This window comes from Choloepus didactylus, chromosome 2, assembly GCF_015220235.1.
Source record: "Choloepus didactylus isolate mChoDid1 chromosome 2, mChoDid1.pri, whole genome shotgun sequence".
Classification (NCBI taxonomy): Eukaryota; Metazoa; Chordata; class Mammalia; order Pilosa; family Megalonychidae; genus Choloepus; species Choloepus didactylus.
In genome coordinates this window covers 87,190,924-87,206,314 of record NC_051308.1, presented here as the reverse complement: position 1 = coordinate 87,206,314, position 15,391 = coordinate 87,190,924, and the positions used below count along the sequence as shown (strand labels likewise).

At 41.6% G+C, this 15,391-nt stretch overlaps 1 protein-coding gene across 1 annotated transcript in view; it reads left to right on the top strand.

Annotated features, from left to right (window-relative positions):
- Positions 1 to 15,175, top strand: part of PAPPA2 (pappalysin 2) — a 289,990-nt gene extending 274,815 nt beyond the window's left edge. The window contains exons 21-22 of the mRNA XM_037806710.1: positions 9,639 to 9,737; positions 11,911 to 15,175. Of these exons, the coding sequence (XP_037662638.1) occupies positions 9,639 to 9,737; positions 11,911 to 11,985 (174 nt within the window). The 3' untranslated portion in view covers positions 11,986 to 15,175. The remainder of the gene's footprint in view (positions 1 to 9,638; positions 9,738 to 11,910) is intronic.
- The last annotated feature ends 216 nt before the right edge of the window (positions 15,176 to 15,391 follow it).

The following is a 15,391-nucleotide window of genomic DNA, read 5'->3' as shown; positions in this document are numbered from 1 at the left end:
TCTACAGTTAGTGAACCTTTGCCATTTTCAGGTGATACTTTAGAAAGAGTAATTGATAATGAGAACAGATAGACACCTTGGGGAGGCTAGGGGACAAGTTGGAGGTACCTAGGAGGAAAGGCAAGAGGAGTGAAAAACAAAAACATGTTCCAGATTCTTAGCTGCATAGCGTCACTTCTGGAGAGGATCTGACTTACCAAATATTTCATTAAGCACCTATTATATGTTAGATGTTGTGCTGATGTAGGGGTTCATTGCTGATAGAAGGAAAAGGGGATAGAAAAGTGAGCAAAATGAGAGTCTCTGCCTTCATGGACCTGGCAAAGTTTGAATTTGCTGTGTTCAAGGTTTCCATCACTGACTTTTCCATCTCTGGCTCCAACTAACTAGAGTGGTGGCAGGAAATTACCACCAAAAAATAATTGCTACCTATTCCTTTTTAAAAGAAGAGAGCCAAATGCCATCCAGTAAGACTGTCCTAGAAAACCTTGTAGGCCGCCTATACCGCTCCCTGCCTGAAAACATGAAAAAGAAATCATGGGAAATCATGAGAATCACGCCAGCTTCTCAGTGGAGACACAAACGAGGTCTGGCACAGATTTTGCTTTGTCACAGACATCAGTACTCCAGGTGCCCAGCTCTCAGACCAGCTGGAGGACTGATGCCCTCCCTGGACATCATTTTGAGAAGGAGGGAGGCCATGAAATCAGGCTTTGACTGCAAAGGGTTGGGAATCATGGGCATAAATTCCGGGCTGGCAGGCTGGACTGAGTCCGATGCTCCCAAGAAAAGGGGAGCACATGGAGGATGGAAGTGGGGACTGACTGAGGAGGAGAGAGATGGGTTTTTTTAGTTTGTTTTAGGACACTGAATTGAGATGTGTTGCAGAGAGGTCAAGAATGTCTTGTGAGTGGTTATGGAGATTTGAGGAATGAATAAAGATATAGCAGAGGGTGAAGCACCGGGTACTTTCACAGTGTGCAAAGTACAGCTCCTGCAGTTTGGGTGGACGGTGGAGAGGGATGTAGGGGCAGAAGGTAGGAGTATCTTACCTAAGTGACTCCTCCAGATCATATGAGGAACACACGTCCCCATCAGTGACAGTGGCTCACTGCAGTACCGCTTCCCATGGAGGAGAAGATCAAAATCTTGCAGAACAGCTGTGTAGTTTTTTGGCGTGTATTTTTTTGAAGGCCCCTAAGACAGTTTGATAAAGGCACTGTAGAGGGATGATCTGTTCCCCTACCTCTATCCCTTGAGAATCTGTGCTCTAAATTTGAGCCACTGTTTTTCTGGCATTGATGTATCAGACTCCTCCACCCCATCTTCATCATTTGGCAGTTCAACCCCTCTGCCCTTGGGGTGGGCAAAAGCCACTCAGGTCATGTTGGGCAAAGGGGAGAGGCTACATGGGAAGCAGGTCTCTGTGTGTTTGTAAGCAATGTGGAGAATCTGTTACTCTAGGTCTTAATTTGTAGCTAAATGAAAGGAGCTGCTAGGTGGTTATTTTTGGCTGAAAAGTAAGTCACAGAGAGTCTTCTCACCTTCCTGTTTTCCTGTGGCGCATTGTCAAGGAAGAGGTGTCAGTGATGGTTTGGAGTTTTTCAGCAGCCAAGACACCCAAATCACCACTATGGTTTCAAGGAGAGCCCTAGTTTCCTGAGGCCAGTCAGGCCTTTCCCACTCTGTTTTCTCCAAGTTCCAGACACATTTTCCTTGTCACTGGCTCTCTCTCCTTTGTGACTCAAATGCGTGCCTTTGTGGGGAAAGTGAGTGAAGCAGGAGGCTGTCAGGGATGAGAGCATCTACGGTTTTGACTCTTGAAGTTTGTCACACAAGCCTCCATGGGGAGAACTCAGGCAGCAAACTTCAATGGCAAAAACAGTGGTAGTTTTCCTGCTGCTTTCATAAAACCATGATTTACTAAGTGCTGACTATGGGCCAGGAACTGCGCTGAGTATTTTCCCTTCATTGGCTCACTTATTCCTCACATCAACCCTCTGAAGTAGGTGGTGTTATCCTCAATTTCAAAGAAGAAAGCTGATTCTTAAAGAAGTTAAGTAACTTGCTCAGAGTTTAATAATTGGTAAGGGGCAGAGCTGAAATCTGAGCATAGATCTAATGCCACATCCCATGCTCTTAATCACTGTACTTGATCATTTTCCTAGGTGGATACTAATAATTCTGGGCTCCTTGAAGCAGATGAAAACATTACAGATTAAAGTAGTCACTTGACCTTATTTTGCTTCATTTTCTTCTTCTATCTCAATTGATCCTTACGATTTCTCCCATAGGAGATGGCTTTTTGCACTAGTTGATGCTTTCTGTTCTAAGACTTTGCTTTGCTCCTAGATAAGCTAGTTATAAACAAGCTTCTCTTTCAGTGCCTGTAAAAGTATATATTTGTTTTTCTGTCTCTGAAGGTCTAGCAGATTGCACAGGCAGAGGTTTGAGGCCCTATACAGAAGCTATATGACCTCATATGGCCCAGTAATGCCCAATAGACTATAGGACCAGACCCCAAGGCTCCTGTCCCTCCCTATGTACTTTGTCCACCGCAACAGGCTGCTTGTTACTTCTCTCTGACCATTCCACAGAATGTGTATCTTCACGGACCTTTCAAATATGTCCGGCTTCTCTATTGTTTGTAGAGTAGATCCTTAGCCATCAAGTACATCCCCTTTGCTGTTTCAGTTCTTAGCTGGCCCTTAACGTCTGAGTGATTTTGCCAAGGCCTGGATTTGAATCCGGAGGCTTCAGGGTTGGTAGGCAGGAGCAAATCTCCTGGCTCCCAAGTGAGCTGAACTGCCCATGCAACATGGCTGTGTTATTCCATGCCAGTCCTCACAAGCATAGTCTTATCAAAATTCTTTCAGAGTCACTTAAAATTTCCCTACCTTGCAAAGATCCAAGACTTGATCAGTTGTTAAAACCCAACCACTTGATTATAGATATTTATAAACATTCCTAGGACAGCCATAGTTCAGTGCCTTTTTTCTGCTCTGGTTTTCGGCTTCTTTTTATTATTTGGCCTGTAGGAATTTCCTTTCCTTTCTTATGATCCCAGCTGTGGAACTGAGAGAACATTGTTGAATTTTACTTACTATTTCTAAATATTTTATAGAGGGGGATCTTTCAGAATGCCTATTCCACTGTATCTTCCTACCTCCAGAAATTAATGTGTAATTCTATACTTAGTCCACTATTCTGCACCTAATAGAGAATATATATATGTGTGTGTGTGTGTGTGTGTGTGTGTGTGTGTGTTATCTCAACCCCAGTGTCTGTCTGCAGTAAGAGAAGGACTAGATGCCCATAAAAGCTGTACCTATGTACATGTGATCCTAATTATAAAGCGAAATGCCTAATAAATTTTCTAGCAACAGAGTAATAATGAAAAGGAGAAATCTGGTCATAAATTGTGCCAAGGAAATGTAGTTAGCCACCCACTCCAAATAGAGCAATCATGTTTATTTTTTAAGAACCAACTGTGTGTCAGGTTCTGAGCTAGTAGCTGGGATGACAAAGACAATTAGATTCTGAGCCCATGGTAATACAATTCCATACAATTCAGGGCCACCCTATGGCTAACCTTAAACAGGATATGTGTCACCAGTTTGTATTACATAAAGAAGAAACTCTCTTTACTATTGAAAAGTTTCCAGTGTGATACAGGTAGGAGAGACTGACAGCCTTTCATCTTAATATTTCTTCATGTGTTTTCCTATAGTGTGCATATATAGGTAAAATATACCATTGCAATTCAGAGGCAGGGAGAACTCTCTCAGTCTCTCCTGTCTAAGAGACTATTACTCCACAGTCCATCTCAGGGCATCTGTCTAGTTTAATCTTTACACTTTCCAAGAGGATTGTGGCAAACCTGCAAAGGTGCTATCGTCAACATCCCTCCACTCCCCTCCCAAGAGGTGAACACTGGAGGAATGGAACAACTCCACTTCCTTCTTTCCTCAGATGACTGCAGTGAGCAGCTCAGTGCCTGGCTTCGGCATTTGGATTCCAGAAATAAGTATTTCTGGGTTGCAGGCATCTGCTGATGTGGTTGGAGCACCGGGCTGACGCCTTCTGGGAATACTGGCCTCTAAGGAAATAGGGGCCTATCAAGGCCCAAACCTCAGAAGGAGCTATAGGGCCAGGTTGCTTATTTGGGATAAACCTTGACCCACAACCGAGAACAATAGAGGTGAGGTTGGGGGAGGGAAGAATTGAGATTATGTATGTCTGTTTCTTTGTCTCTGTGTTGATCTGCACTCACTTCATTTTTGATGCCCCTGAGCTTAAGCCCTTTTGATCGAGATGACAAAGGAATTTAAGTTATCCTGCTCCTCTGTCATGACTTCTGACACTGCCCTGAGTTAGGACAAACTTCAGAGATAAAGGGCACAGTCCTCCACAAGACTCCCCTCACTTCAGACCCCAGTTGTAAGCTCAGGGCTTCCCAGGACCTTATCACTTCTGCCCAACTGGCTACTGATTTGAGGGTTCCCACTACCCCCTCAGGTGCAGCAATTTGCTAGAATGACTCACAGAACTCAGGAAAGCACTATACTTATGATTACAGTTACATTATAACAAAAAGAACATTTATTATAACAAATCAGAACCAGCCAAAAGAAGAGAGGGATAGGGTGAGGTTGAGGAAGGTCCCAGATATGAGGCTTCCTTTATTCTCCCTGGGGAATCAGGATGTCAGCCTCCTGGCATATCAATGTATGACGATACTCAAAAAATACTGTCAACCAAGGAAGCTCACCAAGCTTCAGTGTCCAGAGCCTTTATTGGGGGTTCATCGCACAGGCACAGTTGATTGAATCATTGGCCATGTGATTGAACTCATTCTCCAACCACCCACCCCTCTTGGTTGGGCTGATATCATGGCTTAAAGCCCCAGCTCTCTGATCACATGGTTGATCTGTCTGGCCTGACCAGGTACCATCCTGAGTCATCTCCTTTGTACAGACTATCAGATGTGGTAGGGGCAGAAAAGAGGGGGTCCACCATGAATAACAAAGGCTCCTATCACTGGGGAAATTCCAGACATTTAGAGGTTACCCCCCAGGACCTGGGACAAAAGCCAGTGCTCTCCTTGGGTGAAGTTAATTCTTCACTACACATCCCCCAATAAACTAAAACATTAATTAAACTATCAGAAGGATGTAGTATGGTCATTAGATCAGGAATCAAAGGATCTGGGCTCTGTTCTCAGGATTGCCACTAGCTAGTTTTGTAAACAAGGGATTTCACCTTTTTAAGGCTCCATTTTGTCTTTTGTAAATAGTCTTCAGGGTTCCATTCAGGCTTAGAATTTTGTGTATCTATGGTCCTTTCAAAAAAAAAAAAAAGTTAACTAGAGTCTAGTCATTAGTGGCTCCTCAGGGGCCTGAAAGGCTTCCCAAGTATGGGCCCTGAGACTCTGAGACCTCCAAGTAGGGCTCCACTTTTGATGTTCTTTGTGGTCTTTGTAAATGAAACCCAAGGAATATAGGTACAACGGGCAAACACTTGGGATAAGAGAGAAAATGTGAGTCAGGCCAGAGACCATTATTCAGTGGAGAGCCAAAGAAAAAAAATTAATGCACATATTTGGATACATTTACATAGAACTTCCATCTGCTGCAAGGACTCCACTGGATGCCACACAGGAGCTGCCTTGAGAGAGGCCTCCGTTGGGCCATACGCAGGCAAACCAATAGGAAGAAATGGATGTGGATGTGATTTGTCATCCACATGACTAGAGGGTTTTGATGGTAAATGATGTGGGAAAGAGAGGAAATAGTGTTAGATGTTAGACAAAATTTGGTTAGCCTCTTCTGGTCTAAAACACTCCTTAAGATGATAGAACAGGATTCTGCCCTACTCCTTACCATAGGGATATATAGTTGCTACTGGCTGAGAGCCCAGCCTGAAGGTTAGCAGAACAAATGATCTGAAGCCAAACTTACCTTTCTAAAGCATCAATGTGGTCTTGAATTCTGTTGCAAATTGTAGAAGAAAAGGTTCTTAAACTGTTTCAAGTAATGAAGATATTATCAGACTGTCAAAGCTTATGGAACCCTTCCTGAGGGTGAGCTCTGTTGATAAACCATCCTAGATCACCCAGCCCTCTTATTACACCCCATCCCCCTTAGACAGTCCCTCTAGGCTCCTCTTTTCCCCTCATAGTCATCCAGCCCTAAGATTTATTTCATAGGATCTAGATGTAGCAGTCAGTCCCTAGAAGCTTATGATGATACCTCCCATCTAAATATGGATTAAGTGTTCACATCTCTATGCTTGCACTCATCACACTGAGTTACAGTTGCTTCTTGTGATTCCCTCCAGGGCAAAGCCCATGTTTGATTCATCTCTGAATCCCTATAATGGTGCCTGGCATATAGTAGGTATGGAATAGAGAACACTGAGTGATTGAAGGAATTATTTCATTCCTAGACAATGGATGAGGCCATAATCTCTATGAGTAATCCCCAGAGTTAAACACAAAATAAATCACCAGGTTACATAACATAAAGAGAAGACTGTCTTTACTTTTGAGATGTGGTATAAGTAGAATAAACTGATAGCATTTCCTCTTCGTATTTCATCGCTTACAGAGAGCCATTTATTTGGCCACCTCATCCGTCTAGAACACAGTTACACTGAGAAGTTGGCAAGAAAAGCTTTCCCATAACAACTAAAATAGGTATCATAAAGCTCATATATCATAAAAAGAGTAGTCCAGGCTCTTCCGTGGACATTAGATTTACTTTAGATATAATTGTCAGAAGCTTGACTTTCTGATTCAGAGATATATCATCTATGAGGGATGTGTGTGTGTATGCGTGTGTGTGTTTTGGAGGAGTCATATTTACTGAAGGAATAAATGGACTAATGCAGCCTCCCTGTACAGTGAAAATAATAGATATTAATGTTGATGATGACTTTGAGTTTTCAAAAAGTTTATATTTTCTGTCCTCTAAGTTATTAAAGGTAGGGAAGCTGGCATTTTATAAAGTTTTATCGATGTTGTTAAAATAAAAATGAAAACGTGGCCCCTAAAGGGGTAGCCTTCAGGTATTTGAAAAATAGACTCATGTGTGTGTGTTCATTTTCTGATGTTTCCATATAGATGAGGTGTATGTATGAACAGTGAAATTTACCTATGTGCACATTGTTCAGAGAAACAAAGACCAGTAACCTCACTAGGGAAAGTTTCCTTCTGGGAGGAGTGATGTCCCAAACCTGATACCTTTCAATTATTGAGACTAACATCTCTCCTAGTCTACATCTAGCCCTCACATGCTTTTAAAACATTGGATCAATTAGTCATTTTTCCCTTCCTATTTTTTCCATTGTAACTTTGGACTCAAGTTGTCAAGCTTCCCAGGCGCATGTTGCCACAGGAGACTCTGTTTGTTTAGGGTGGAGTCATTGTTTTTGGCAGGTTGGGGGAGGAACAATTAATTCGAATAGGTATATTGTAAATTAAATACATGGTTCTTTCCAACCTTCTCTCTGTATTTCTGTGCTTCTTTTTATAAATTCCCTTCTCCTTCCAAATGGCCCTTTAAGAGGAAAAAAAAAAAAAAAAAAAAAAACAGTTTCTAGAAATCTTTTCTAGGTTATAGCATAAGAAGTCCAGTGGCACGTAGAGTTTGTTGTCTAGGCTATTACCTCTCTTTTCAACATAGATGGTGAAAATGTGCTCTAATGTTCTTGAGGTGGGAAGCCATCCTTGGTGAAGAGCTGGGAATGAAAAATTCCCTAGGATTCAAGTGTTTAAGTTGTTCTTATGGAAAGAAAGATCTTCTTTCTATATATCTATAATCCCCCATACTGAAGATCATACTTCTATGTGTAGGGAAGTGATTTTGGGTAATCTTTGGGTTTTTATAGACAATTGCATGTATAAGAAATAAGTAATAGGTTAGGTTTTGCCAGTGAGCCAATCAAGGTTAAAGGAAAAGTAACAAATGCAGTGTTAGATGAAGAAAACATATTCCAAACTCTTGGGAGCTGGGAAACCTCTGGGGACTCTCAGTATCATAAAAAGAGTAGTCCAGGCTCTATCAGTGTTAAGGATGTAGCTGGTTGTATTTTGACTCCTGTTATTTCACTGCAATTTTGGACCAAAGTCCTGATTATGTAGTTATTCCAATTTCTCCACAGAGCCAGAATAACTGGCTCCAGTGTTAAGACATGTGCTCATCTCTGAATCTTTTTCTTTTATCCCAATGAGGCCCATGTTGAAAACAGAATTCCTTTTCACTTCCTGCTCTCAATTGACATTGCTATGCAGCTGTGGGACAGCTGTTGAGTTCTACCCCACCAGTAGCAGCATTTTAGTGGTTGGCAGACTGGTATACATCTGGGATGATGTTCAAATGACCTCAGGACCCCATAGAATAAATCAAAACATTGAAGTAATAACTTGGATGAGCTTGTTCTGATGTAACTCAGTTGCTGGAAATTATTTAATGGGCATTTTAAATTTAGTGATCTATCTCATCAAAGCACGGTGAAATAGGGAACAGTCCTACTAGTAAAGGAGGAGAGAAAGTGATTTGAATATGTAAACTGTAAGGTGCCCTCAGAACTCAAAAGTCTGCAGAGTATCTCATGGCCCAGAGAGTTGACCGCAAGATGTTTCCTGAGGCTTTGCAGTTGGCCATCAGCATCGGATAGGCAGCCACCTATGTTATTGAGTAGGTGGGCTGGCTAGTCTGCCCTCCAGCATCCTGTGGCAATGTTTTTACTACAGGGGGGACTCTTTGGAGAAACAAAGCATTGGAATGTTGAGTTGTTTAACTGCTTGGTGCTGTTCTTGTCATATATTCCTTTTTGGGGTGAAACCCTCCATTAACTGTGGCTGGGCCTGGGCCCCTTTCCAATTTTGGCTCCTGTTAACTTTCAGTAGTAACAGGAGTGAATAAAAACAGTTTAACTTTCTCTGCCGTGAACCTGTGGTCTAGCTTCTGTGCCGGGGGTGGCTGTATATGTGGAAATATTTCTGTTCCAGCACTGCTGGCACCAAACTCTAGGACCACTGCATCCTGGACAGTTATTGTTTCAGCCTTCATAGCATTCCAGGCTCCTAGGTTTCTAAGCACCAGCCTTCACTGCACCAGGAGAAGGGACAGAGTCTATAGTCTTTAATCTTTGAGAAGCAGCAAAAAGGGAAGAAATGTGACTTCTAATCCTAAACTCTGCCTGATCTTAGCTGTTTAACCTGTGTAATCATCTCTGGGCATCTCAGTTTCCTCATTGATAAGTGGACCTTTTAAAGCCAATGCTGCCTAATGCACAGGCATTTTCTGATGATCAGCAGAGCTGAAATGTGTGAACTGTTTTGTAACCTACATAATAAAAGTATCGATTACTACGCAAAGGCTGAAAATTGTTGAGTTTAAATGAATCATCCAAGACCAGGACAGTAAACCAGGAGCAGGGGCTACAGGTGAAATTTGATGATCCTCTTAGGCCCAATGATCTTACCTTGAGAATTTTCAACTTCTTAAGACTATGAGGTCAATTTGTGTCCTTCCCCATGAATGCTCTATCGTGGTTTATGTTGGGATAGAGGGAAAGCATGACAAGGCATAGTGAAGCTGGACGTAGACACTGATCTGCACTTTTCTTCCCAGCCTTTTCAAGCAGATGGTTGGTGTGATACTATCAACAATCGGGCCTACTGCCACTATGATGGGGGAGATTGCTGCTCGTCCACACTGTCCTCCAAGAAGGTAAATGAGAGCACCTGGGGACGGGGGAAGAGAGCAGCCTCCAGGAATAAAGACAGATGCTTTGGCTAGCTCTTCTTCATAGTTGATCATAATTGGTTTTATTCAACAGTCAAGCGGTCAAGAAGAGGGAATTAAATAAACAAACATTGTAGTTCTAAAGTAACAGGATTAAGAGGTATGACTTTTAGGATGGTTTCTTAGAAAACTAGTTCTCTGTTGGTCTAGTGACACCTACAGAAAAGTTGTAGCTACACGCGATGGAGACTCACACATGCTTATTACTGTCTATGAAACTTCTCAGTAGGTAGGAAAATAATGGTTCCCACCCCTTGGAGAGGCAGGATTACTAATGAGATACAATCCAGTTATTATTAATCTTCACAATTAAATTAATAAACCTATATAATGTATTATGAACATATTGCCTGTATATGTTGAGTGGCTACCATAAGTCACCTAAGCACCACATCCTCTGCACCACATACTGAGCAGTAGTCCTTTTCTTGATACCCTTTATCCCTATTACTCTTATATATGTTAAAGCACATTACTTAAGTAAAGTCTATACAATTGAATAGGCTGAAATTTTGAAATAATATGGTTAAAAAATCCACGGCCTCCAAAGATATTTGAAGCTACTTGGTCAATTTGATGAGTCAGAAATACGTAAGAACTGTTGTTTCCTTCCGTATACTTTTCTCCACACCTACATCACAGCTACACCTACCATAATCACCCACACACAGAACTGAATGCCACAACTCCTAACTGCTAATGTTTACTGAGCACTCACTCTGAGCCAGTACTGTCTCACTGCTTATGTGAATTAAATCATTTAATACAGAGCATCAGGGACTCATCATATCACTGTTCAATTTGACCCTCTTTTGCTCTAAAAACCAATAAATCATGAACCAAGGGAAACAGACCAAGAGCTTGGACTGCAGGTCAGAAATCATGCCAACTACTTCCTATTATCACTTGGAGAAAGGAACTGGTCAAGGAGCTCATCCCCATACAGGAAGGCATGATTGTCTAGGGAGAAAGCAAACAATTTTCTCTGGATCTCACAGTCTGCAAATCTAGGATTTGTCCTCAGTGAATTTCGGTGCCTATGGCCAGAATATACTAGATTCAGGATTAAGAAGGTACTTCATTCCTCTCTCAATACCTAAATCACATTTTATTCAATATATGCAAATACATTGGGAAATTTCCCCAAACAGCCCTACCCATTCTTTGACCCACTTGCCCAGTTACCGAGCCCATCTCTTTAGTTACTTGGACTATTATTGTACATGATAATCCTATGAATGCTTTATCTCCTTGGATGGCAATTTCCCAAAGGGTATACTGTTTGCCACTTTTATGTCCTGTCTCCCAGGTGCCCAATTCTCTCTGATGCCAGTTATGGACACTCAAAAGTTCTGTTTAGCTGTGGGTAGCAGTGCAAGCAAGACAACAGTAACTTGGGCTGGCCCATCTCTGGCAGGGGAAGGAGCAATTACATAGCTGAGAGGCATTCCAGCCACAGACAATTCTGTGGAGAGATGTAGTTTCATCCAGTCAAAGTATATCCTTGGGTCAAAAAGGACAAAAACTCATGCTTATGAAGATGGCCAAGATGATCCAATTGCCCCAAGAATACTGAGGTTGTAGGAGTTGGAGAGGTAGGCTCTGGAGTCTTGGTTTCCAGATAGTGGTGTTACAATATTGGGTTAGGTCACCCAACTTTTCTTGGCCTTCCCTGTAGAAAGAGCTAACGTTCATCTTACTTATGTTGCAGGAAGATGATAACAAAAAAATAATAGCAGCAGTAATTATAGAAATTAGTAATAATAGAAGTAATAGTGATAGTATTACAGAATGACTGAGGAGTGCCTAGCAATGTTGTAAATGTTTTATACCCATAATTTTATTTAATTTACATAAATATCCTCTGGGTAGATACTCTTCTTCATTTTATATACGGAGAAACTGAAGCAAGGGAGAGTTACCTTGCCTAAAGCAAAATGACGTGTAAGTGAGAAAACTGAGAGTTTAATTTCAGTTCTGTGATATTAGCATATTAATCCCACACTTCCTCCAGGACCAAGTGAGAAAAGTAAAAGCTAGTTAAAGTGTGAAGCTCAGCACAAAAATGGTTTGTTTCAACTTCTCTTTGCTTCCCCAGGTCATTCCATTTGCTGCTGACTGTGACTTGGATGAATGTTCCTGCCGAGACCCCAAGGCAGAAGAAAATCAGTGACTGTGGGATCTACCCATTTCTCTGCTGCCCTGGAGACAGTAAGAGAGGCCTCCATGGGAGGAAACAAAGTGAATGAAGAAGAAAAATCATGAAATGAAGAAAAGAGGAAGACATGAAAGATTTTTTAAGAAAAGCGAGAGGATGTTATAGGTGCCAACTATTGTATTAAGTGGCCTAAGTAGGGAAGAATCATGGGCAAAAGTTTCTTCAAAGTGGCAGTTGATTAAAAGTAGAAGGAGAAATATGATAGATATACAAGGACCCTCCTTCCTCACTTATATACTACTCAACCCCATCCTCAATGTTTGTCCTACTCGCAACTCTGCACCCTGCCAACTGTTTAGCCCCACCCAACTTGTAAACCAATACCAAAATACTAGAAGAGAAGTTTGCAGGGACACTCCATTTATACCCATTTTGAATGGATTGCCATCTTTTAAGGCTCATCTAGTCTGAACTGGCTCTCTCCCTTTCTTTTGTGTAGTCTCCCATAGTAATAATGAGGTTAGTTATTCATTCTTTTTAAGTATTTAAACATAATTATATAAATATATTATATATTATATATTTTGCTGTCTACTAAGCTAATAATTATCCATTGTTCCACACATGCTGCTGTGAAGTTCATGTTCAAAATTAATGCTGAGGGTTTGAGGACAGAAAGTCCTTTTTCCATGTTTCTGTTGATGGGGATTGGCATGCAGAGTGGGAAGAGGAAAAAGAGAGAGAAAGATTAGGTGCTGTTCTTGATGCTAACGTGTCAAGCTGACTATATTTTTATGAGCTGGAAGCTGGACCTACTTTTAGGATGTAGGGGTTGGAATGATAATACTAAGAGGCTTGGAAAGTTGGGTGTGAATACCCATTGGTGATGGGTCTAGGAGAAGTATATCATGGTCTGGTTCTCAAGTATCCACCCAGAATACATTAACTTCTTCCCACTTCTCTGAGCTCTCAATTGGAGTCAGTGAGACCGAGGATTTTCTCTGCTTCCATATTTGCCTATTCCAGGTGTGGCTCTCAGCCAGCCAGCCAGTCATAAGTTCGCATTAGGGCTCATTCTCTGATCACCAAGATCACAGGTATTCCTTATGCTTGGTCTGTGGTCTCATTCCTTGTTACAATTCCCCAGGCCTGGCCATCATTTGCAGCAACATGACTCATTGGTTTTCTGAAAGAAAGAAAGATTATAAAAATGACATAGGGGAAAGGTGGGAGTTGATGAAAGAACAGGCAGGGACAGAGGACCCAAGGGAGAACACAGAGGACCCAAGGGAGGACTAAATCAGGGCTGCGTACAAGAGGATGAAATGAGTCAAGGAGACTCAACCCCGGTTCCAAAGAAGATCTAAGGAGATCCTTTGTGCAGTGTAGAGATTGAGGTAAATTCCATTCAATTGTGATATGTAAAATCTCTGACTTAGAGATTTCAACTTGAGCAAGCTATGGAAACACGTGGAGCAAGGGTGACACTCTGTGGGGAAAGAGAAGAATTTCAACTATTTAGGGTCCATTTTGTTGTCTTTACCTTTTCTTATTCAATAGATGGACTTTAAATGAAATGACTACATCAAGCTGCCACTGTTTATGTCCCAGGATCACTAATTTTCATATGACCCCTATTGTAGTTATGTGTTTTTGTAATGGCTTCTGGATTTGGTCTTGGGGAGAGAGAGAGAGAAGAGTTAATTTCTGTTCAACACCCAAGTCTCATCATCTCAGGAAAGGCTGTCAGCCTTGTATCCATCAGTCTTTTTCTCCAAAGAAAGTCAAGAACTAGCATAAAATTAGAGCCCAACCTTGGTCTCTCCAGATCATCTGCTCTTTTCCTCTGACTACAGTTTTTCTACTCTTGTTTGCAATCGCTTTGCAGATAGGAAAAGGAAATGTTACCCAACACTATCTTGAACCAGACTTCATGTAAAAAAGAACACTATTCAGGAATAGAAAAAACAAGGAGAAGAGGGATATACACATCTGTGGCAATGTGCAACGAGGGTGGCAAAGGCACTGGGGAAAGGAAAGAGCCAAGTTTTCTCATCCAAAAACTCTAGTTTTAGCACCCAAAGGAAACAATAGCCTGAATATGCCATTCACAGATTTCATACTTAGTGCCCCAAAGAAGACAATGAATATTTATTTCTGGGACTCTGATATGGAAAGAACAGTGGAGAAGCTTAGATTTTTCATTTGAAAAAAATAAAAAAAAATAATCCTAAACATAAAATTGTTTTCTTGGGAAAGATATACAGATTCCTGGAAGAGCTTCAAGCTCTGCCTTGGCAAATCCTGCCTTGTTTGAGGATTGAGACAAAGGAATAGTTATCCTGGATATTGCCTAGCTCAGGGAAGGTTGTAGCCCCACACATGAACATGGAGCCCGTGGTTCATACCAGTGTCTCACACACTCAGTCTCCCCTAGGAGTAACAGTGAGAACATTTCTGTTCTGTATTTTATTTAAAAAATTTTATTCTCTGATGGTGACATCTGCAATTCACCACTGCCTTGGAAATGTGAGAGGACATTTTCTGTGGTGTGTGAAAAGCCCCTCAGAATGAAAGTTTCGCAGCCCTCATCAGTTCCAGCCCTTCTGAGATGGCAGGTGCACCTGGCCCTTGTTCCTGGGGCCGAGTGTTTTGAGCTCTGGCTGCTGCTTAGGTCGCTGATGAAGTTACAGATCCCCAGGGAACATCAGTTCACACTGACTCCATGTGGTTGTGCTGCTCTTACCCACTCATGGGGTTACCGATAGTCTCTCCCAGGGACTCTTCTGTCTGCTTTCTCCTGGCTTGCTTGTTCCAAAATCACTTCTCCGCCTCTTCTTTTTTCCTAGTAACTAGGGGGATCTGACACCCAGGTTGCACAGGGCTGGCTAACTCTGATAACTAGCATACCAGCCTCCAACCAGAGAGACACAGAGAGAAAGAACAGAATGAGGAGAATGGGCAGATACCAAAAACTGTCCATGAAAGTACTTTCTATTCTTGATTTCCTTCTTTTCTTTCCTCCATTACAAGGCATTGGACTTGGCATTTCCCCTCTTCTATGAGATGGCTCTTGAGTGGTCAGTTAGCATCCCAAGGGAATGGCTTGATTGGGAACATAATGAAAGGAGCTGATCTACTGTATTGTAATGTAAAACAGCTACAACCGATTATTTTGGAAGATTATGAGATGTTCATTAAAAAATCAGCACACAAAATATGAAGTGTCTTTGGTGTCTTATTCTTTGTGTAAATTATTCCAACACTTCCAAATCACTTTCCAGTTGCCAACAGCAGTCCCAGGCATAAGTCATTGATTAGCTGATTGCTCAATCCTGTTAGTCATTCAAAAAAAAAAAAACTTATTAAGTAAACAGTATGTATAGGAAGATGAATATGGCAGTCTGTGAGAAGAGATGAC